Genomic DNA, 26,031 nt, shown 5'->3' on the forward strand with positions numbered 1-26,031 from the left:
AAAATTAATACTGTGATTTTGATGACTCAACAGAGTAGGCGAATGGTAAAAGGCATAAGAAGATATTTTGGGGATAAAACCAAACTATGGTGCAAAGGAGAAAATATGTATCGAATGGGCGCTAACCATGTAGGCAGTTATGCCCCTGCCCATGCTATCTCATTTGTTTATTTTTCAAAATCTATAAAATAGGTATATATTATCCCCATTTTAGTAATGTTAAAACTAAAGCTTTCAGAGTTTTACTTCAACAATTCTTCAAGGCTGTTTAAGAGTACAGCTGGGAGTCACATCCTAGTCATTTTCTTCCAAATCCCATGTTCTCTCCGCTGCACTGGTCTGCCTCCCAGAAGTGATAGGTACACTGGCTGGGCGCGGTGGCTCACACCGGTAATTCCAGCACTTTGGGAGGCTGAGATGGGCGGATCACGAGGTCAGGAGATTGAGACCATTCTGGCTAACACGGTGAAACCCTGTGTCTATTAAAAATATTTAAAAATTAGCCAGGCGTGGTGGCGGGCGCCTGTGGCCCCAGCTACTCGGGAGAATGACGTGAACCCGGGAGGTGGAGGTTGTAGTGAGCAGAGGTCGCGCCACTGCACTCCAGCCTGGGTGACAGAGCCAGACTCCGTCTCAAAAAGAAGTGATAGGTACACCGTTGAAGAAGTTTAGTACGCAAATTATGGCTACTCCCCCAAAACAAAGCTTCCCTAGTTTTTCGATATCGTGTAATTCAACTAGTTTTGTTTCTTTGCATATTTCCCATTACATTTTATTAAGAATATGCCATTAACAGTCATATTGAAACAACCTATAATCCGCACTTGCCCACATCTCTTTGCTCTTGTGAACGGTGAAGTGGGGCTCCACCAGGAGTTGTAATGGAAAGAGTGATGACCTTAGGGCCGATTCTGGCTTTGCTGCTAACTAGCTGTTAAACTTTTTTTGTATACATGCTAACTTTGCGGTAAGACATTTCATAGTGCTATAGTCCCTCTTTTAATTTTTACAAGGAAGGAAAGGCACACGATAGTATCAAATGTTCATTCATTCCATCTCTTGATGCTCTATGATACTATCAATCTACACTATGCTTTCCTGAAAGGTCAGAAGTTCAAAGATGGACTAGTTTCCCAGGGACCTGATTCCCCAATTGGAGTACTCCAGCCCCTTGGAAATTCCCGGGATTTATAAAATAACTCTAGATAACAAGACTTTGTTTATAAAGGTCCTATAAATTCTTTTCTGTCTGTATTTAGGTATCCTGATTTTTCTTTTCCATATTTTCCACAGGATTATTTTACAAATGCAAATAGAGAGTTGAAAAAAGATACTCAGCAAGATTACCGTCTAGAATATGCCATGGAAAATAGCACACACACAATAATTGAATTTACCAGAGAGCTGCATACATGTGACAAAAATGACAAGAGTATAACGGTAAGGCATCTATGAGTGAATGCATGCATGAAAAAATTGTATATTTACACTTGTGAAGCACTTTAAAGAATAAGAGAAATAAGTCATATAGTCTTTTTTGTAATATTTTTGAAATCTTTTTTGTTTTTTTTTTTTAGTTTTTTCTTTTTTACTTTTTTTTAGAAGCCAAAAATGTATGACTATAAATTTCAATAAAATCCATTTTTTGTGTGAGTTTAACATTCTGAAGATCCCTTTAAAATTTGTATGATTTAGCCATAAATACATTTTGGTTTCTTCTCCATAAAGTTTGAAAATACACAACAGATAAATGTTTGAAGAAATGCATTACACAAGAAAGAATTATGAATCTGAATATTAGGATATAATTCATCTGATTTGTAATGGACTCATCTTTGTAAATTTCTAAAATCAAGATGAATAGGTGGCTGATTATAATTGCCCACTGGCACATTAAATGAGATTTCTTATTTTCAGACTTCATGCAAAAATTAATATCTTTATGTGCATTCAAATTAAATATTTAGAAGATATGTAATACTTCAGAAATGTACATGAATTGCTTGGATTAATTTTATTTTGTATAGACCAATACAATTACCTTTTTTTTGTAGATTAAAGATTCAAAAATGGGAATGTAAAAAGTATGAAGCAGTTCTGATTAACATTCAGCGTAAAGAGTAAACGAGGCAGAAAAAATGCATGCAAAGAGAGGGATTACTTTTTATGCAATATACAGTGCAATTATACTTTAATTGGAATAATAATTATAGTCATTTGACTTATTAAGAAAGAATATAGCAAAGAGAACGTTTAAAATAAATAGCTTTTGCTTTATTATTTATTTTCAAAGTTCTTATTACAAAGATCTGGCAAAAACACCTTTATCTGTGGGAAGATTGAACAATTTCTTTACACCCCTCAAACCCTCCCCACCCCATAGCCCTTTGGGCAGTCTCTCTTGGTTGCTTAATGGAAACCAATTTCATCTGACAGTACTTTCCTTAGTTGTGGTAAACCAGTCCCTAGGAAATTCCCCGGATTCATAAAATGACTATAGATTAACGGTAGTGTAATTAAAAAATCCAGAATTAGAAATCCTTCTATATTTATACTTTCTGTAAATTTATATGTATGACTAGGCTAGTGCTTAGGAAAACATCTACTGTAAAAGGAAAAGTCTAAGGTAATTTTAATTTTTGTTGTATTAATTTATTTTTCCCTAAAATATTCCATGGCATTTAATTTTCCAAAGTCTCTGCTGCTGAACAAGAATATTTGCTTAGAAGCTACCAGTTGCAAGTTTAAAGTTTTGGCATGACAATGATTTATTGTTGTCATACACTTAAAAGTGTAATTACTGAGTCAATTGTCCTTCAGTATGTTTTGGAACACATAATCTTGCATGCTGAGAGATGATTCCTTCCAAAAAGTGACTCATATATTTGGATCCTTAATGAATTAATCAAATTTGTGCAATTAATATTAGAGACCATGTTGAGAACTCCAAATGTCATTGTTGTCTTTTCTTCACTTCTATATCTTGTTTACAATAGAGTTCTTTAAACTCAACTCAGTGGTAAAGAAAATGCTCTCATGAGACCTAACCATGCCCATGTCTGATCCCCAGGATAGCACTGTGAGAGTGATCTGGGCCTACCACCATGAAGATGCAGGAGAAGCTGGTCCCAAGTACCATGACTCCAATAGGGGCACCAAGAGTTTGCGGTTATTGAATCCTGAGAAAACCAGTGTGCTGTCTGCAGCCTTACAGTACTTTGATCTGGTAAATCAGGACGTAAGTGTTTTCAGGTTTTATGATTATAGGGATGGGCTTATTCAAAGTGTATATGAACATTTTTGCTTACATTATTGTATTCAGGCGCATGTTAAGAGAAGGTGACTTTGTGTCTTCCTCCCCTTTTTATTAAGACAGGTCCCCATCCCAAACAAAGATACAACATATTGGTGCCAAATGTTTAAGATTCCTGTGTTCCAAGAAAAGCATCATGTAATAAAGGTATGTGACTCATTCATAGGCTAAAACTAATTTGCATGAATGGAAGAAGAAACTGATGTTGTTAATATAATGAAAACAGTACAAAATATAGAAACGTTTTTCAATTATTTGAAAGTTTTTTAGAGAAAAAAGAGCTGGCTTGGCTCACCTGCATTTCAAGAGTCTGAAAGCTTGGATTATAGCTAATATTTTGGTTATTTCCTAATTTTACATGTCAAAGGTACAAGTTTTGGTATGCACGTGAACACTGCTAATTATTATTTTAGGCAACATTTTTACAATTGGAATTACTGGAATTGCATTTAAAGTAGCATGTTTACATATTGATAAATTATACCCATAAAGCTTACGTTCCTCACCAATAATGTTTGAGAACATCTGCTTCATTGAAAACACTGGATACTGTCATCAAAGAACAGTTATAATATTTTTTGAAAATAGAAGAAAGAAAATTAGTGAATTTCTACAGAAATAAAAAAATACAGAATTGGGTAGTAGATAAACCCAATTTGCCTGTGCCATACAATTATTTTCCACCCTTCTGGAACAGGCCTTCCAGAACTTTTGTATCTACTTAGTGAATGAACAAATATTTTTTAAAAGTTACAAGTCCTTGGCTTTGTGCTAGTAATTGTTGACAGTTCCACAGAGGCCAAAGGTATGACGCATGCTCTCAAAGAACTTACAGTGAATGGGGAGACATGGCCAAGACACAAGAAAGAATAAGATAGAATTAAATAGTGCATATGGAACACTGTAAACATTCAGAAGGCCAGACATTGCTCCCTTTCTGTCAGTCCCCAGACTATGTAATGAAGCGGTGTGGATAAGGAATGAATTGCCAGACTCTGGAATCTAGAGGGAAATACATGGGTTTGAAAATCATAAGTCCACCCTTTAATTAAACTATGTGCTCTCAGGTAAGTCACTCTGGGGTAATGCTGTAGCCTTAGGTTTTCTCATCTGTAAAAGGTGGACAGTCATAACACTTTTCCTATCAACTTCAAGACATTTTAGCAGAGATAGAAACACTGAGCACATTTGATAAGTTTATTTGTGGCTTAAATTTGTTAATTTCTAATATATTTCCCTAGTTTCCTTTTGTTTACAAATATTTTTGTTTACAGTTCTGCCTTTAGTTTACAAAATGATTCATAACTACATACAGAGGCAAAGGGGCTGGCTTTAGGGAATGTTATTGAGTTAATAGGTAGTCCTAAATATTTATAGGATATTTTTGCAAACAGGAGACTTACCAACAGTGTGACTGCAGGTGAATCATTTACCTCTGTGCAGTAAGTTATTTTCTACCTTGTGTATGGAAAAGGGGAATGCAAATTCTAATTTTGTGTAATTAATACCATGCCTAAGTCCTTCCCTTGTACCAATGAGAAGTCTTTCTCAGGAAAGAGAATATTTCATTTGTATATACTGTATGTCATTTGCGGTAAATTTAATTGGAACCTGGCTTAAGAGACAAATGTAAAACTGTAGATTCAGAAATAAAAACAAGTATTTCAAACAATCGGTCCTTTATCCACTTTTTGGCAAACATTAATTGTAAATTTCTTAACCACTTACTGTTAATGCATTTTTATTCTTGCCATTGTTAATGCTAATAATTGAGTTGAATGATATAAATTAATTATGTATGTTTCAGAGAGGTCAGTGTATGTTTCAACCCTCTATGTAGGATATTTGCTTGGTACCTCATCTTTCTTCACTAACTTTCCTGTATGAAGCATATCAAATAATACTGAGATAAACTTTCCTATAAGAAGCATATCAAGTAATTCTCAGGTACACGAACTTATAATTAAGTACTTTTGGGAACACATAGCTGTCTTTAGTAGACATTTGTATCAACATGAAAGGCATTGGAGCATTTTTTGCAATGTTTGGAGGTCTTCTAGACAACAAAAATTCTTTACCTTGAACAAGAGGGGATTTGAGGGAAGGACAGTAGGTCACAAGGGAGTGCCCATACAAACTTTTGTTGTTACAGGGGACAGAGGTTTGGTGGCTAGAATTTAAAGTCCTATTATTATGTGAGAATACTACTTATGGTATAGATTCCTTATCTTGCTAAACCTTAAAATATTTTAAAGTTTATTAAGTATTATGAAACATTTTCCTTGAAAATGAACTCAAATAGGATATTATTCAAAAAACAGAGCTCTACCGAAAAAATAAATTCAAAATATTTAGTAACATGTAAGTGGTTTTAAGGCAGCCTTTCAAAACCAGTTTTCATTTGCAACTTATTCAAGGTTTCAACAAAATTCTAATGATGTAGAACTCATAAATCTAGGAATTGCCTTAAGTTGTCTGATTTCCATGCTCTTTTTTCTAGTAGAGATAATTTCTAATAATTTAAGAAAAGTATATATTGTTTTCATAAAATTAAAGACTCCTATGTTTTGAAAAGCCATCAGTTAAGGGCTTCTCCTTATTCTTTATTTTAAGTTCCATAAATCACTGTATCAAAAAGCCTCAGTCCTTTTCTGCTGCAAACAAAAGGTACTTTCACAGAAATGAGAAGATTGATTTTATATCGTATTGTGTGGTGTGTCATTTGCAGTGAGTTGTAAGAATATCGATTACAGTTGAATTGTGAGAAATCAGTTTCATTTTCTTGTGTCTAATTCACACAAAGAATTCGTTTGTGTTTGCAGTTTAAATGTTGATAGTGCCTAGACCAACTTATCTGCGCTTCCAGGGGTTAAGTTGCCCATGATCAACTGTGATCTGAAAATATTAAATGGAAGATTCCAGAAATAAACAATTCATAAATTTTAAGTTGCATGCCATTTTGAGTAGCTTGATGAAATCTTGCACTGTCCTGCTTCATTCCAGCTGGGACGTGAAACATTCCTTTGTCCAGTATGTTCACACTGGAAACGCTGCCCATCCTTTAGTCACTTAGTAGCCATCTCAGTTATTAGACTTACTGTTGCAGTTATCAGATTGTCATGGTATCAGAGTTCTTGTGTTGAAGTCACCCTGATTTTCCTTAACAATGGACCCCAAAGCACAAGAGTAGTGATGCTAGCTAGCAATTCAGATATGCCCAAGAGAAGCCATCAAGTGCTTCTTTAAGTGAAAAGGAGAAAGCTCTCAACTTAATAAAGAAAAAAAATGATAAGGTTACTAAGACCTATGCTAAGAATGAATCGTCTCTCTGTGAAATTGTGAAGAAGGAAAAAGAGACTCATGCCAGTTTTGCTGTCTCACTTCAGACTGCAAAAGCTATGGCTACAGTGCATGATAAGTGTTTGTTGAAATGGAAAAGGCATTAAATTTATGGGTAGAAGACATGAACAGAAACGTGTTCCGATTGACGACAGCGTGCTGCGCTAGAAAGCATTGAGCCTATACAAAGACTTCAACAAGGGATCGCCTGAAATGAGTGACACCAAGTCATTTACTGCAAGTGAGGAATAGTTGCAGAGATTCAGGAATATAAATTCTGGTCAGTAGTAGCCTAATACTGTGTCACAATGCCTATGTTATTCCTCACACTTCATCTTATTATGTAGGTATTGTATCATCTCGCATCACAGAGAAGGTGTGCTCACCTTCCGGGTGAGAACAGTATGAGAAGATGTTTTGAGAGAGACACCACATTCACATAACTTTAATTACATCATATTGTTATAATTGTTCTGCTTTATTATTAGTTATTGTTGTCAAGCTCTTACAATAAAGTATTAGAAATCTCCTAATTTATACATTAAGCTTTAATGCAGGTATAGGAAGAAGCATAGTATGTATAGAGTTTGTAGTTTCTGCCATCCACTGGGGGTTCTGCAATGTTTTCCCCTCAGATGAAGGAAGACTACTGCATACATTTTATACTTATGGTAACTATAAGACTAGGCAAAGAAAATATATCAGTAGTTTGATAAGAATCACTAAATTTAAAAATATTTGTTACATTTAAAATTTAAATTTTAACCACGTAAAAATTATTTGCTTCTAAAATTATAAAATAAGGTAAATAATCTCTAAAAATACTAAAATATAAAATAAACATAAATGATTTTATCTCTAGAAAAGATAGGATTATAATAAAATTATTGGCTGTTGCAACTCATTTGTGATCTCAATTTATTGATTTGTATTTTGAGTCTTGAAAAAAATGTTTAAAATTGTGGCTTGAAAGTGCGGGTATTATCAGGTGACAGCATATCACATTGCAGGTGAATATGGAAATTGTAGAAAAGAATATTCTTGGTAATTTATATTTAAACTGTACTTCTCATGTGAGATCATCTCTGTGTCAGGAACATGAGACCACTCTGCAGCCCACCTCTCCATATTTCAGCATGACTCTTTTTAAGCTTTATTTTAGATGTGACTTTACCGTAAATTTAAAATTTTTTAAAGAAGGTTGACTCTACCACTCTCTTTAGTCAACAGTAATGGCATTGTCATGGCTGTTAGTCATGGTCGGATATAGTTTGCTAGAGATGGGGGTTATTGAACTGGTTTAACACACTGTTTTTTTTGAGGGGCTTTTATTGTCAGGGAATTCTCATAGATGAACTACACTCCTAATCTATCTGTTTAAATGTGATGTGGCTCATTCCATTTAATAGAAAACTTGCTGATGGCCTATTATGGCAAAGAGGAGAAAAAAGAAAAACAGTCAGCCAAAATCATTATCCCTTAGTCCTCTCTCCTTAAACGACTAGCTCCTTAATAGGGAGGCAGTACACCTCATGCTACAGTAGATGGGTTCCATGACTGGATGGATAATTCAGGTTTGAATTCCTGTTTTCCATTTATTAGCCATGTAATTTACAGAAAAGTTCTTAGCCACCCACAGCTCAGTATTTTCACTTAAATGCAAGTGGTACCTCCTAATAGAATTGCTTACATTAAGGATCAAACAGGAGTTGTTGTTTTTTAAGCACTTAGCACAGTATCTGACACTTAGTAAACTATTAATAAACTCAACTATTATGATCAGGCAACTATTCATTTTCAATGTGGCTCCCTGAATGACTTTTCATTGAAAACTACCATTTAGTGAGAAGGCCCAGAAAAGGATGCAGCATCAAGCTAAAAGGTTGACCACTGCTGAGTTTTAAGAGAGGATTATACTTACTAGTTATGTGACCTCAGGCAAATTAATTTACCTCTGTCTGCCTCAGCTTCCTCCTCTGGAAATTGGCGATAATAATAGTTCTTACCTAACAAGATTGCTATGAGTATTAAGTGAATCAAATGAGTTTAATATTTGTAAAGTATTTATAACAGTGCTGGGAACATAGTTTCTATTAAACAAAGTAAGTAAATTCAGTAAAATTTTGTAGATCACTAGCAACACACAATTGCTAATCTGTTGATCATCTTGTTAGGTTTCTGGATCACAGAGGAATCCCAAACAAGTCAATCCTTTCTAGGCAGTCAGAGTTCCAAAGAAAACCTAGCTTGTCCATCACTTCATTTAGGGAGGTCATCTAGAAAATCTTCAGCTTTGGAGAAATGTGAAGTTGAGGTAAAACGCTGTCATCATCCTCTTCATCATCAATTGCTACAGGAAGAGAAATGCTATGCTTTATTACTTGATACTGATCAGAACATCTCTTTTTCTCCATGAAACATCCATGCTTCTGTTCTCTTCGATTGGTAGCATTCATAAATCTCAATGATTTCATTTGAGGAGTGTTTCCTAGAACATGAAAATTTAAGAATAATTGACATTGAACAGCCATGTAATGTCCTTGAAGCCAGATTACTGTAGAGCCATGAAATAGCCCCTCGAAAATTGATTTTCCTATAGTAGGCACATAACATGAACATTAGGCTTAATACAACATGTCAAATGGACGTTGCTGCCCGTTTTTCTACTGAGTTCACTTAAAAAGACACAGTCAAATGGAAAACCTTATCATTAACACATTTCTGAAATGTTAAATGTGATAGAGGGTTTCTATTTTCTGAGAATGTGTACGTCTTTGGAGTTAAATTTAGTAAACTGTGGGAATTTGAGCATTCTCAATGTCAAACTACATGCTTTTATGGCTGTCAGAATTAGCTCTTCTCTGACAGTATATCTCTTTCCTTCTTTCCTGAAATAATGTTTCAAGACATATTTTAATTGATGCAGTTTATCCCGCTGATGGAAGCAGCATTTTGGTTTGTTATCAGCCTGCATTTGCACAGACTGCCCCGTCTAGTTCTCACTGTTTTTTCATGTGTTCACCTTCTGTTTCACTTTTTCATATGGAAGACTAGGTGTTTGCTGTTGACTACTGACTTAATGGTTATTTGTGTTTTTAACCCATATCCATTTCATCTCTAGAATTTTTTCTTTTTACTTAGTGATGTTTCCTTTTTGTCCTTTCTTATTTAACTCTATTTATTTTCTACAGGCAAATTTTTGGATTTTTAGCTAGATTCATGTTGAAAGAAATTAACTTTCATAATCTATCTTACATGAAAATACTTTCCATTTCTTTTAAATGTTTTGCAACACTTTATTTGGTTATGAAATTATTAACACCAATGGATTACCCCTACATCTCTGGGTTTTATCATCAATTGACAAAATAGATAATTCTTGATCATCTAGAGAAAAAGTTATACCATAAAATCAAAAAAATATTTTCCTTTAAGAATTTGTGGTACAGTGTTTATGGATGCCAAAAATTGTTCCTCATTTCTAAATGTATCTTAAGTTTTACTATTTTTTATCTACTAGACAAGAGACGAAAATACTGGAGCATTTACTGTGGCTGAAACTGTAACTTTGTACAGAAAACAAGATGGTAGGAACACTTCCCCTAAAAGTAATGATTTGACTCAAATTAGTGCATTTGAAAGACTGCTGACTCAATGTTGTAGAAAGTTCATTCAAGATCCTCTTGAGTTACATCTACTTCATGGAAACACTGGAGATCGTCTAGCTACATGGGTGTTCTTATTAGTCACTTGAGAGTACAAGGTAATTAAATTTGCTTTGAAAGCATGTCTTTTCATGGAAGTGATTTATTGCTAACTCTGTCACTAATTAGCTTTCTGACCCTAGAGAAAGTACTTAACCTTGCCTGGTCCTCAAATTCCTTGTCTGTAAGATAAAGGGATTGGACCAGATGACCTCAATAGGCTCTTTCTACTTCTAAATATCTGTGATTTGATGAAAACAAAAAGAGAAGTCTGCGCTGGGGTTTGGCTGCTGCCCTGTGGTCTGAGTTCCTGACGTGCATGCTTTTCAGTCACGGGGCACGCTGAGGTGAAAATACTGAGTACGCCACTGCCTCCCTTGAAGTTAAAAAGGCCCCTTTCTTTAGCACCTCGAGCATGGACTTGGAGCATAAGTTTTGAGGCATCTTAGTCCTTTCTAGAGCATGCCAAAGTGCCCCAGAATCCCCAGGAGAATCCAGAATGTCTAGAGACATGTGTGGCTGCTTGGTCTGTTGACAGAAATACTTGATTTTTTGAAAAGAGGCTCATAGACTTTATTATTTCTGGGCTATACAACACTCACTTTTTGATCTCTAAATTCCCACGCACTTAACTAAACTTGTTACTGATATTATTTAATGGCTATTAAGTTTTGGTAACAGCTGGTTCTAAACACAGAAAGGCTGCAAATGTAAGGTATTCACAACAAATCAAATTCTGAAACCACAAATCTTTATAATATCCATATTATCTAGTGGTTGTACCATGGCCTACTGGGTCAGACCAACTGGTTTGAATCTTGGCTCCTCAGCCTACTAGTGTGGAATCCATGGCAATCAATTTAACTTCCTTGAGCCTTAGGTTCCATCTGTACATGGGGCTAATAACAGTATTTGCCTCGTATGTTAGCTGTCATCAAATGAAGGCAGTATCTGTAGAGTGCTTATATGTTTGGCAATGTATTAGATAGCTCAATAAGTACTGGCTGTATTCCCAATTTGCTTCAGTTTTCAGATACCTCTTAAGTCACAGAGATAATGTCATTTTAAAATAAAGATAAAAATTAGGAGTGCCAGGGTGAGCAAGACTTTACTGAGATAAGTTGGTGCAATGTACAAGAATTGGTTCTGGAGGTAGGTAGCAGTTGTGTTCAAACTCTCTTTCTCATTCACTCGATAACCTTGGGAAGACTAAATGCTCATAGCTTGCATCTTGACTTGCAAAGTAAGGAAAATAATTTTCAGCAAAAATGAAATGAAAACAAGTGAAAACACCTGTTGCATAATAGGCTCGTTATTGCTTGTTTTCTTCCCTTGCAGGGGATTATAGAGATGAACGACAAAAACTTCATCTAGTGTTTTCTCATTCTTGGAGTCAGGGCTGCACTGAAACAATGGTAGGCAGTAAGTCTCTATTTTATTTTGAAGAAAAGATTCCCTGGGAATTAGATTTCATAGCTTGCTTCCATTACTCTAACCCAAATGAAATTTAAGCTAATTTCCTCCTGTTCTTGTCTAAGTAAGGATAAAAACCAACTGGTGACTATCCTCTGGGAAATAATCTTTCACATTCTTAAGTCACCCATTAGTCTTCCATTCCATGGCCTTAAAATAATGCCATTTCAACCTACATGAAACCATTTTTTTTTTATTTTTTAGTTTTTCTTCTACCACCCAAGTCTACTCCAACCTTGTATATCTTTTTCAGGTAGTACAAAAGTTTAGATGACAAAATTGAAAAGCACTAGCATATTTCTTGGTAGTCATTCTTTATAAAAATTAGTAAATAATTTAACAGCACTTTATTGAAACAATACTAAGATATTTATGTTGAATTCTAGATGTCAATAACACAATGGGATTAAGAGGTGTGGTAACATTAAATTATGAATGACTTTTACTTACATACAAGGAACTATGTAGGTAAAATACTTTCTTGGTTTTTTTGATATTTTAAATACATTATCTCACTAGGTTTTCACAGCCTCCCACAAAGTACGTTGAATAACCACCACTTGCCATATGAACACACTGAGACATAGCAAGCTTATGTAGCTTGCTCCACATTACACAAATTAGGTGAAGTACAGCCAAGATTTGAACGCAGATCTTCTGAGCAATACTAATGGGGCTTTCTCCATACAATTTTGCTAGCCTTCTACTTCTAAATATCTATTCAGGCCTTATGATTTTTTTCAAGATCCATACGTTACAATGAAAAATAATTTGTGTAGAAGATGTCTGATAGCTTATATCCAGCCATGAGTTCTTTAAGTGCACTTGTCAGAACCTGAGCTACTTTTTATTTTTTGATAGCTCTATTGAGGTATAACAGATATACAAAGAGCTGCACAGTTTTAGTTTGTACAATTTGATGAGCTTGGACATATGCAAACACTTATAGTGACATCACCACCCAACGTAATAGATGTATTCATCACCTCCCTTGTTTCCTTGTCTCTCTCTCTCTCTTTTTTTTTTTTTTTTTTTTTTTTGTGGTAAGAACATTTGACATGAGATGAGATTTACGCTCAACAAATTTGGAAGTGCACAATACTATATTGTGCTGGACTACTTTTGAGTCCTACAGAATTAATGCATAGACACAGGACTGTGTGAGCAGACCCCACCAGAATCTTCCAGAGACATCAGTCCAGAGATCCTGGAAACTGACTTAGATCTAGTCACCTATGAGTACACAGAGGCTGGGTGATTTCACCCTTGGGGGTTACAAATGCTCATTAAGAATGGATGACACATACGAAGTTTCATTTGTGATTTAGGAAGTCGTTTAAGTAAGATTAGAGTTAAGATGATTAGGCTAAAGATTATGCATATGGCTGCAAAAAGGCTTCATGTTAAATCTTGGAGATGATATTAGGGAGAAAGGAATTGGAAAGAATTTCAGTGGAAAGAAGTTAATGAGCCTGCTAATCTTATTGGACACGTCTTGTAGCATAAAGATTGCTGGAAGTAAGCCAGAAGCTTTCTGTTTAAGCCAAGCTAAGATGTTTTTGGAGTTAAGTGAAAATAATGGTAATGGACTGTTTGATTCCCCTTTGCTATGACGATCTGTAAAAAGCTACTCGTGAGAAGAAATACTAACATTTTTCACTTGGCAGTTAAATTTATGACAAAATGCCTAAAGTGCTCTAAAACACGAAGAGATATATGTTGTTGGGGAGAAAACTAGAAGTGTTGGCATCTCAGAAAAGACCTAAGAACCAGGCTGACAGTCTGGGTTCTAATCTTACCTTAACCTTTGGTCAGCTGAAAATTAATGTGACTGCACCACAGTGCCTCTCAAGAGACCAAATTCATGTTAATAACACAACTCAAAGACTATAAATCTGTATAACTGAGAAGTTGTTCTAAGTGATCTTTAACCCTTAAAATTCTATGACTTCTTTCATTGTATTATTGGAATTGACAAAGTTGGAAATTTATAGAATAAATGTATAAATATATATGAATAAAATTATAATAAAAGATTTTCTTAAAATGGTGAAAGGAATTCAGATCATTTTTGTGTGTTGCCATAGGATATAACAGGTCAATTTTATTTTTATGTTTTCTATTTTCAATGTAAACAATTGTATACTTATCAAAACAGGAAGATGTCTATTGCCCTATGATACAACAATGAAATTTTTAATAGTTTTTATAAATGGAGCTTTTAGTGATTAGCATGAAAAATTATATGTAGAAACTCACTTTTGATAAGTGAGATATTTTGTATTCAAGTTTATAAAACTCATAAATCAGAGGATACTTTTTCACACCTTTACTGAGGTATCAATACCTTCTTTAAGGTATCAAGACTGTCTTTGGGTCATTTAACATGAATGTGTTTGTGCATCAAAAATTCAGATTATATATCAGCTTAATAGTGTATCTATTTTATGAAGAAAAATACTACACTAACATATCAAAGATGTTATGGTTGAGGTTTGCTTCATTGAGCCATTATTGTATTTTTCTTGATTCACAACCTAGGGTGCATGTTAGAATCAGAATCTTTAGGGATGGAGTCCAGGCTTTTGTGATATAGTGGTTGTTGCTGTTTTTTGGGAAAAGTTCCCCAAGTGACTCTGATATAAACCCTTTGTTTGAAAATAACTGTTTAATGTATATTAAAATTTCCCAGGAGATTGCATTTGTCAAGTTACATTTTATAGCACCTAGTAAAATGCCCTTCATATTACGTAGCACGAATACATCTTATTATAGTAATAAACTATTTTATTAGACAAATATGGTAAAAAGTGAACACACATTCAATGTCTACCAAAATATACTATGTTAGTTGCAGGCACATGAAGAAGAGTTAAGCAGTTTATGGTTTTGAGATAGTGTATTCCTTGATGTATTGCTTGCTATTTTTTGGTGAAAATGGAGAGGCAAAAACCCCAGCTATTTCCTGGAACCACAGCTGAGTTTTATGATAAAATTTGAACTAATTCAGATAGAAGGGATAATTTCTTCTGTGAAAGAAAAAAGATTTATGTTCTAGTGAAATATATACGTGGAAGTTAATGCTATACATTCATGTTTATAATGTAATTGGTCCATTTTAGGAACCATACACTGAAAACCACCTCACTGACTTTAAAATGTATCCTATTACCAATAAAGAGAGATCTTTGCACCACTGAAATCTCAATGAATTGCTCTGTGTGGAATTTTAAAAATTAAGTGAAGGCAAGACCATGTAAATAACTGTTAACAATGCTCCCATAGCCTCTCGGTCTTTAGCTTGTCCTGAGGAAATGTTGAACATATAGGAGAGACACTTTGGTTTATGGTATGTTTCAGAACTCAGATGTGTACTCGATATGCCCACCATATATCTTAATCAGCTGGAAACATCCCTTCACACTACATCTGCAAATCATGAAGAAGAATCAAAGAGTATCTAGTGAGTGTCTGCTTTGGACAGCGTTCAGTGCTATGTCTTGTATATAGAGCAATATAACACGTAGTTTTTCACCCCAAAGACCTCACAGTCTGGATGGCAGGAAGAGATGTACACATAAATAATAGAGAGCCCCCAAGGCTGCCGAATGAACGTTCGTGTCAAGCTGTGTGATAGTGGCAGTAAAGGGCAAGAAGAAAGGAGAAAGCCATGATTGTCTGAGCACAGTCCCATGCCATATGGAAAGAATAATTTGGGGAAAGCACAGAGGAGATAAATTTTAGGTAGGGGGAAGTAGTGATGTGGTGAGGATGAGTGCAGAGGCATAAACAGAGGCAACCTCTGTTTTATGTGCTTAAGCATCAAAATAAAATTGGATATTAAGAACCAACATTTATTGAGAGCACTGTACATTTTGTGGATTGTCAGTCCTCACAAACAACCTATGATGTAGGCAGTGTTACTATTCTCATTTTACAGATGAGGAAATTGAAGCCCAGAGAGGTTAAGTAATTTGCCCATTGCAAATGTTCTCCTTTAGGATTCCTTTCCCTGGGGAATATGATCTAGCTAAAAAGAAAAGAGATATAAACACTTTGGCTGGTTTAGCCTCCAACATGACTGTTAGGTCTACAGAAAACAGCATTCGTTGACTAAAAAAAAAGGACCCTGACTTCAACATTAACATTCTGAAGTATTACACATTGGTCTCTGAGGAAGTTCCTCTTGGTCCCACATGTGGCAAAGAATACTTGATACGACCAACATCTGCCCATACTAAAACCAGCTAACAGCTGCTGGCTAAATTTTAAACCCATAGTCTAATACATGAAATTAGAATGCAGAATCCCTGCAGTTACTTGTTGTCAGGATAAATGGATTTTTTGATCAGAGAATGCCTTAACCATACCAAAGTCTCCAGTGTGTAATACTGATGGGGGAACTGAAGTCCGAGGCCTTTAATACCTAAATAGGGTCACTGATTTTATCTTGAATGTTACTCTTGTGTGGCTTTAAAAAATTTATTTATTGTTAAAACTCTGGCAATTTGTATCATATTCTCTAAAATAGAAATAAAGCCAACCTCTTAATTCCACACATATGCAAGTAACCATTTAGTTCTTTAAAGTGAAGCTAGGCGGGTGCAGTGGCTCTCACCTGTCATCCCAGCATCTTGGGAGGGGAATTCGAGACCACCCTGGGCAATAGAGGGAGTTCTTGTCTCTACAGAAAAATTTAAAACATTTAGTTGGTACCAGCTAGTTGGGAGGCCGAAGTGAGAGGATCACTTGAGCCCAGGAGTTTGGGGCTGCAGTGAGCCATTTTCTCACCACTGCACTCCAGTCTGGGAGACAGAGCAAGATCCTGTCTCAGAAAAACAAACAAACAAACAACAACAACAACAACAAAACAAAAGGAAAGCTGCAGGCAGTTCCTAAGAGGATGATGACCTTTCAGTTCTTGTGGAAATGACAAGGGCTTCCCTAGAGCTAGTGACTTGACAGTGGAGTTTGTTAGAGCCATGTCCCTTTCCATTGCTAACGTCAGCTGTGTTTTCTTAATAATTTAAAGGTATGTGATATATGTGGGTTTCTTTATAGAAAAGGCTTGTCTCATTTTGTTTTCTATTTTATTAAAACATGGGCCTAATAAAAGGTCTCGAGGAATTATTTATTTATTGCCCAAGCTTTGAAAAAATACTGCTTTAAATTCATCCTCCAAAGATGTATGTTTGTTTCTCTTAGTTATCAAAATCTTCCATAATCTTTATAAAATTACCTTTATTAATAAAATTGGGTATTTTCTCCATAATAGCTGATTTTAGCCTCATACCTTCAAGGTAAAATTGGTCCTTTTGGATGGAAACTAAACACAGGTTTTTATCATAATAATCAATATCATGCCCTGGTTTTGAATATGTCCCTTTACTTTTCCCTTAACTTTTGTGATTTTGGTGTTAGTATATACCCATATATAACATAAAAATAGCAATTTCTAACTTCTCAAGATTACTTTGAAAATGCTTTTAAAATACTGAATTTTAGAAAACAAGTATTTATGAATTGCTCATCATGTACCAAACACTGTGCTTTACTTACTATGCCATTTTCTAGATGAGAAAACAGGCTCAGAAAAATGTAATGTCATCTCTAATGTCATGGGGCCAGATGTGGTAAACATGGGGTGGGAACCTAGCCTTGTTTAATTCTAATGCCCGAGATCTGAATTACTGTGTTGAACTCTTTTCAGTGCAAATGTGCTACACACATAGGTGTTATTAGTACGTGTATTATGAACACCATTTATTTAGTCTAGTAGGGGAGCTTTAACACTTTATTTTACCAATATGAACCTAAGTTTGAAGGGCCCTTTCTGTCTTTCTGGTCACATAGACCTGATTTCAAATCCGGGCTCTACCATTTACCACTTATATGACCTTGAGTAACTTACGGAACTTTTCTGAATCTGTTTTCCCATTGGTAAAATGGAGATAGGACCTATGCACACAACTACCGTAAAATTATTTGAAAAATGTTTGTAGAACATGTGAGGCACAACAGATGTGAAATATTGTCATTTTATGGTAACCCTTCTTTCCTCTAACAGTCTAAACCTTCTGTTTGCTTTTGTCAACATTTTATTTCATGGTTGCAGAAAATGAAGTCCAGAGGAAAAAAATGCCTTTCTCATCCAGTTAATTAATTGAAATTGAGATTGAAATTTAGGTCATAAATTTTTGTTATTTATCTCTATCTCTCCTTCAAAATATGAAATATAAAACAATTTCAAAGTAAAAAATACACCTAAAATTTAGATCTCTATTTTATCATCTCTTAACAATCTATAAATAAATCATTTTTAAGCTTTTCAAAAAGCTCTAAATTACTTGGATATTGTTATCCAGTAATTTAGAACAGCTGGACACTCACTTTGATTTCATTGACTTTTCCGAGACATTTTAAAGAGGGAAAAATTGAAATATTTATATTTAACTAGATTTAATATGGTATATTAGTTCCTTTATAACTTGGAATTCATTACTTTTACTATCTTTCCTTCTTATTTCTATACTTACTTTTAAGATAAAATTTAGTTCCTTTAAGAACTAGACTGCCAAATGCACCTTATTTGTTTAGTAAGGCAAACTCTTATTGTAAGCGTTTGTAAGATTCACAGTTGAATTACATTTACAAGGTTAGACAACTAAGTTCTTTTTTCAATGATAAACAGGAAATGTCAGTACTCTGAGTAATATTTTCCACTCTTATAGCAAATAGAATTTTCCAACAGATTGTTGGTTCAGTCACATTTTTTTCAAACTGTATTTACTCCAAGTGCTAAGAGATACTTTATGGGGTAATTTATTTCTTCTTCAGCTTGAATTAATAATCAGATAAAATTCATATGTGATATGATGTGCTTCTGGACTGACTTTTAACAATCTTGCAAAGAGATCACAACTGTTGAGTTTTTATCTCTCCTCATTTGAAAGATTAAGGAGTTCGTTTCTCTAGAGAACACTTTATTTTGTAATATGAGAATATTTTCTAACGTGTATTTGTTTCATTTCCGATGTAATATATACTTGTTATAACAAGTAAAAAAGTAAAAAATATATAAAATAAAAATTAGTAGTGTCCTCTTTCTCCAAATTCCACTTTCTTGAGGTGACTAATGCTAACAGATTTATTTGTGTTTTCCTAAAGTTTTATGCTGAAGAAAACATTTACAACATTTACATAGGATTTTTTTGGGTTAATCACTTTTATTTTTAAACAAATTAGAATCACTCTATATCTATTACTTTGAATTTTGCTTTTCAAATTAATGCCCTTATCATTACTGGACAAAATATTGTAACAGTTTATTTTTAATGTTTACATAGTTTAATCTCCTATCATGTATAAACCACAATTTTTGCAGCCATCTACTTTTGATGCACACTCAAGATGTTAAGCTTTTTGCTACCATAAACATTGCTTCAGCAAATGTTCTTGTAAGTATATCCTTATATATTGGTGGTTTCATTTCTATAGGCTAGATTGATAAATGGATTGAATCAAGATTACATGTTTTTCAAACTTTAATATATTTGTAAGATTACTTTATAAAATTCACACGCTAGCCATATGTGAATATTTTCTCATCCCCTCTCGAGCACTGGATATTTTAGTCTTTTAAATTTATTGCCTATTAATGGGTGAAAACTAATATTTCTGATTGCTTTGACTTGCTTTCCTTAGACTACTAGTGAGGGTGATGCTCTTTTTATGCTCTCTTCTGTCAATTTGCTGTTCAACCATTTACCTATTTCTTTTTAAAACATTCTTTTATTGAATTGCCTACATAAAAGTGCAAAAACAGCATACAACTCATTGAATTTTCATAAGGTGAACTGACTCATGAAACCAGGATCAAGATCAAGAATAGAGTATCGACTAAGAAGTGTCCTTTGAATCCCCTCCCAGGTACTGTCTGTCCCCAGAGGTCACCAGTTTGCTGATTAAATCAGTCTTTACTAATTTTGCCTGTTGTGAACTTTTTGTAGATAGAAACACTAGTGTTCTTCTGCGTCTGGCTTTTTTTGCTTAACAGGATGTGCAAGTTGGCCATGTTGTTTGTAGAAAATAATGTGTTCATTTTCATCTTTGAATTTCATTTTCTGAACATATCAGAATTTTTTATTCATTTGTATTGGTTAGCTATTTCTATGAACCAAATCAACCCAAACTTCAACAGCTTTAAATAAGCTTTAAATGAAGAAGCCCATGTTATAGTTTACAAGTCAGCTGGTGGTTCTTGTGTTTGTAACTGGGCTACAAACAGGTATGCAACCAGCTTGGGTTGGGTATGCAACTCTCTAATGGTGCCTGGGCTCTCTCATCTGGTTGGGAGTCAGCTCTTTGTAAGCAGGTCTAGGAGGCCTCAGCTGAACAAGTGGGCTCTCCTTTATAGTATCTTGTTCTCTAGAAGTCTAGACTGGGCTTATTCAAATGGTGATGGCAAAGTTCCAAAAGAGACAGTAGAAACTATAAGGCCACTTGAGGCTTAGTTTGGGATTAGCACGCCATTACTCCTGCCATAAGAAGCAGGCCCAGCCTACACACCAGAGAATGGTGATAGTCTCCAACCCCTGAAGTTCTAGTTTGTGGGAGAAGTTTCCAACCTTACCTGGAGTTGAGTCAATTTAGAGAGCCGAGCAAAATCCAGGGGTAGAGGAAGCAGCGGGAAAGGACCTGGGAGCTCCCTGGGTCCCTAAGCATGCCATCCCTGCTTGGTACCACAGGGATCCTTTGGGAGGGTGACCAGAGGCACAGGGTAAAATGCCACAGGGAGAAGGAAGGCCCCAGCTGAACTTTATAACAGTTTGAACCCAGTGAGAAGCCTCCTGGCCAGAACCCGGGGAAGGGCACGAATCTGGTGCTCAGACTCCACAGGTGGGGGAAGAACCAAATCCCTTTTCGTTTGCACCTGGGAAGTGGCTAGTCTAGGGCAAATTCTCAAGCCCTGCTCACCTACTGCCTGGAAACAGGATGTTGGGGGAGGGGCATGGCGGGAGGGAGACTGGCCCTTCGGATTGTGTGGGAGATGAGTGAGGCCTGTGACTGCTTCCCCCACTTCCCTGGCAACCTTCATGACTCAGCAGAGGGAGCCATGATCCTCCTAGGTACCTGACTCCATTGCCCTGGGAACCTCACCCCTATTCCCCACAGCAGCTGCAGCAAGATCCTTCCAAGGAGAGTCTGAGCTGAGACACACCTAGCCCTGCCCCCACCTCATGGACCTTCCCTATCCACCCTGGTAACTAAAGACAAAGGCTATATTCTCTTGGGAGTTCTAGGGCCCCACCCACCACCGGTTCCTCTTCATACTACCACAGTTGATGCTCTCTGGGAAGTGCCACCTCCTGGCAGGAGGCCAACCAGCACAAAAATAGAACATTAAATCGCCAATGGTAAGAACCCTCACAGAGCCCATTTCACCCCCCTGGCACCTCCACTGGAACAGGTGCTGGTATCAATGGCTGAGAGACCCACAGACAGTTCACATCACAGGACTCTGTGCAGACAAACTCCACCCAGTACCAGCCTGGAGCCTGGTAGACTTGCTGGGTGGCTACACCCAGGAGAGAGATAACAATCACTGCAGCTTATCTCACAGGAAGCCACATCCATAGAAAAAAGGGGAGAGTATTATATTAAGGGAACATCCCCTGGGACAAAATAATCTGAACAATAGGCTTCACCCCTAGACTTTTCCTCTGCCAGAGCCCACCCAAATGAGAAGGAACCAGAAAACCAACTCTGGTAATATGACAAAACAAGGCTCTTTAACACCCCCTAGAAATCACACTAGCTCACCAGCAATCGATCCAAACCAAGAAGAAATCCCTGGTTAACCTGAAGAAGAATTCAGGAGGTTACTTATTAAGCTAATCAGGGAGGCACCAGAGCAAGGCAAGGAAATCCAAAAAACAATACAAGAAGTGAAGGGAGAAATATTAAAAAAATAGATTGCTTAAAGAAAAAGCAATAAAAGCTTCAGGAAACCTTGGACACTCTTATAGAAATGCAAAATGCTCTGGAAAGTCTCAGCTATAGAATTGAACAAGTAGAAGAAAGAAATTTAGAGCTCGAAGACAAGGTCTTCAAATTAACCCAATCCAACAAAGACAAAGAGAAAAGAATATGAAAATATGAACAAGACCTCCAAGAAGTCTGGAATTATGGTAAATGACCAAATCTAATAATAAGGAAGAGGTGTTCCTGAGGAAGAAAAGGAATCTAAAAGTTTGGAAACATATTTGGGGAGATAATCAAGGAAAACTTCCTTGACCTAGCTAGGGACATCGACATCCAAATACAAGAAGCACAAAGATTATCTTTCATCATAGAAAGATAATCACCTAGGCACATCATCATCAGGTTATCTAAAGTTAAGATGAAGAAAAGAAGCTTCAGACCTGTGAGACAAAAGCACCAGTTAACTTATAAAGGAAAACCTATGAGATTAACAGCAGATTTCTCAGGAGAAACCCTACAAGCTAGACGGTATTGGGGCCTTATCTTCAGAATCCTCAAACAAAGCAATTATCAGCCAAGAATTTTATATCCAGCAAAACTAAGCATCATACATGAAGGAAAGATATAGTCTTTTTTAGACAAACAAATGCTGAGAGAATTTACCACTATCAAGGAAGCACCACAAGAGCTGCTAAAAGGAACTCTAAATCTTGAAACAAATCCAGAAACACATCAAAACAGAACCTCTTTAAAGCATAAATCACATAGGACCTGTAAAACAAAAATACAATTTAAAAAGCAAAAACAAAAACCAGAAAATCCAAGGTACATAGGCAAAAATAGCACAATGAATGCAATGATACCTTACATCTCAATACTACATTGAATGTAAATCGCCTAAGTGCTCCACTTAAAAGATGTAGAACTGCAGAATGGATAAGAACTTACCAATCAACTATCTGCTGCCTTCAGGAGACTCACCTAACACATAAGAACTCACATAAAGTTAAAGTAAAGGGGTGGAAAAAGGCATTTCATGCAAATGGACATCAAAACCAAGCAGGGGTAGCTATTCTTACATCAGACAAAACAGACTTTAAAGCAACAGCAGTTAAAAGAGAAAAAGAGGGATATTAAATAATGGTAAAAGGCCTTGTCCAAAAGGAAAATATCACAATCCTAAACATATATGCACCTAACATTGGAGCTCTCAAAATTATAAAACAATTACTAATAGAACTAAGAAATGAGATAGACAACAACACAGTAATAATGAGGGACTTCAATACTCCACTGACAGCACTAGACAGGCCATCAAGACAGATAGTCAACAAAGAAACAATGGATTAAAACTATACCATGGAACAAATGGACTTAACAAATATATACACAACATTTCATCCAACAACTGCAGAACGCACATTCTTTTCAACAGTGCATGGAACCTTCTCCAAGATAGGACATGTGATAGGCCATAAAACAGGTCTCAATAAATTTAAGAAAATTGAATTTATATCAAGCACTTTCTCGGACCACGGTGGAATAAAACTAGAAATCAACTCTCAGCGGAACCTTCCAAACTATGCAAATACATGGAAATTAAATAACCTGCTCCTGAATGAGCATTGGGTCAAAAATGAAATCAAAATAGAAATTAAAAAATTCTTTGAACTGAGTGACAATAATGGCACAGCCTATCAAAATCTATGGGATACAGCAAAGGTGCTGTTAAGAGGAAAGTTCATAGCCCTAAATACCTACATCAAAAGGACTGAAAGAGCATAAACTGACATTCTAGGGTCACACTTCAAGGAACTAGAGAAATAAGAACAAACCAAACCCAAACCTAGCAGAAGAAAGGAAATAACCTGGATCAGAGCTGAACTAAAAGAATTTGAAACAAACAAACAAACAAAATACAAAAGATAAATGAAACAAAAAGCTGATTCTTTGAAAAGATAAATTAAGTTGATAGACCATTATCAAGATTAACCTAGAAAAGAAGAGAGAAAATCCAAATAACCTCATTAAGAAACAAAGTGGGAGATATTACAACTGATAACTGAAACACAAAAGATCATTTGGGGCTACTATGAACACCTTTATACACATAAACTAGAAAACCTAGAAGAGATGGATAAATTTCTGGAAAAATACAACCCTCCTAGCTTAAATCAGGAAAAATTAGTTACCTTGAACAGACCAATTGCAAGCAGTGAGATTGAAATGGTAATTTAAAAATTACCAACAATAAAAAAGTCTGAGGCCAGATGGATTCACAGCAGAAATCTACCAGACGTTCAAAGAAGAATTGGTACCAATCTTTTTGACACTATTCCACAAGATAGAGAAAGAGGGAACCCTCCCTAATTCATTCTATGAAACCAGCATCACCCTAATACCGAAACCAGCGTCACCCTAATACCAAAATCAGGAAAGGGCATAACCAAAAGAGAAAACTACTGACTGATGTCCCTGATGAACTTAGATGCTAAAGTCCCTAACAAAATGCTAGCTAACCAAATCCAACAACATACCAAAAAGATAATCCACCATGATCAAGTGGGTTTCATACCAGGGATGCAAGAATGGTTAAACATAGACAAGTCAATAAATGTGATAGAGCAAATAAACAGAATTAAAAACAAAAATTACCTGATCATCTCAATAGATGCAGAAAAGGCATCTGACAAAATCTGGCATATTTTTATGATTAAAACTCTTAGCAAAATTGGCATGCAAGGAGCATACCTCAATATAATAAAAGCCATCTATGACAAACCCACAACTAGCGTAACAATGAATGGGGAAAAGTTGCAAGTATTCCCTCTGAGAACTGGAACAAGACAAGGATGCCCAATCTCACCACTCCTCTTCAACATAGTACTGGAAGTACGAGCCAGAACAATCAGACAAGAGAAAGAAATAAAGGGCATCCAAACCAGTTAAGAGAAAGTCAAACTGTCACTGTTTGCTGATGATATCATTTACCTTGAAAACCCCAAAGACTCCTCCAGAAAGCTCCTAGAACTGATGAAAGAATTCAACAATGCTTCTGGATACAAGATTAATGTACACAAATCAGTAGCTCTTCTATACATCAACAGTGAGCAAGCAGAGAATGAAATCAAGAATTCAACCCCTTTTACGATAACTGCAAAACAAACAAACAAACAAACAAACAAAAACTTAGAAATATACCAACCAAAGAGGCCAAAGACCTCTACAAGGAAAACAACAAAACACTGCTGAAAGAAGTCATAGATGACACAAACAAATGGAAACACATCCCATGCTCGTGGATGGGTAGAATCAATTTGTGAAAATGACTGTACTGTCAAAAGCCATCTACAAATTCAATTCAGTCCCCATCAAAATACCACCATCATTCATTCCTCACAGAATTAGAAAAAACAATTCTAAAATTCATATGGAGCCAAAAAAGAGCCTGCATAGCCAAAACAAGACTAAGCAAAAAGAACAAATCTGGAGGCATCACACTACTTGATTTCAAACTACAAGGCCATAGTCACCAAAACACCATGGTACTGGAATAAAAATAGGCACATAGACCAATGGAACAGAATAGAGAACCCGGAAATAAACCTAAATACTTACAGCCAACTGATCTTCGACAAAGCAAACAAAAACATAAAGTGGGGAAAGGACACCCTTTTCAACAAATGGTGCTGAGATAATAGGCTAGCCACTTGTAGGAGAATGAAACTGGATCCTCATCTCTCACCTTATACAAAAATTAATTCAAGATGGATTAAGTACTTAAGTCTAAGACCTGAAACTATAAAAATTCTAAAAGATAACATTGGAAAAACTTTTCTAGACATTGGCTTAGGCAAGGATTTCATGACCAAGAACCCAAAAGCAAATGCAATAAAAATAAAGATAAATAGAATTATAGATAAATAAGATTAATAGATAATTAAACTAAAGAGCTTTTGCACCTCAAAAGGAACAGTCAGCAGAGTAAACAGACAACCCACAGAGTGGAGGAAAATTTTCACAATCTGTATGTCTGACAAAGGACTAATATCCAGAATCTACAACAAACTGAAACAAATCAGTAAGAAAACAAACAAACAATCCCATCAAAAAGTGGGCTAAGGACGTGAATAGACAATTCTCAAAAGAAGATATACAAATAGCCAACAAGCATTTGAAAAAAAAATGCTCAGCATCACTAATGATCAGGGAAATACA

At 35.7% G+C, this 26,031-nt stretch overlaps 1 protein-coding gene across 1 annotated transcript in view; it reads left to right on the forward strand.

The window, feature by feature from the left end:
* MOXD1 (monooxygenase DBH like 1) overlaps positions 1 to 26,031 on the forward strand; it is a 103,421-nt gene that overhangs the window by 24,393 nt on the left and 52,997 nt on the right. The window contains exons 2-4 of the mRNA XM_050787990.1: positions 1,294 to 1,440; positions 3,071 to 3,238; positions 3,377 to 3,460. Of these exons, the coding sequence (XP_050643947.1) occupies positions 1,294 to 1,440; positions 3,071 to 3,238; positions 3,377 to 3,460 (399 nt within the window). The remainder of the gene's footprint in view (positions 1 to 1,293; positions 1,441 to 3,070; positions 3,239 to 3,376; positions 3,461 to 26,031) is intronic.

The sequence above is a fragment of the Macaca thibetana genome, chromosome 4 (genome assembly GCF_024542745.1).
Source record: "Macaca thibetana thibetana isolate TM-01 chromosome 4, ASM2454274v1, whole genome shotgun sequence".
Lineage (NCBI taxonomy): Eukaryota > Metazoa > Chordata > Mammalia > Primates > Cercopithecidae > Macaca > Macaca thibetana.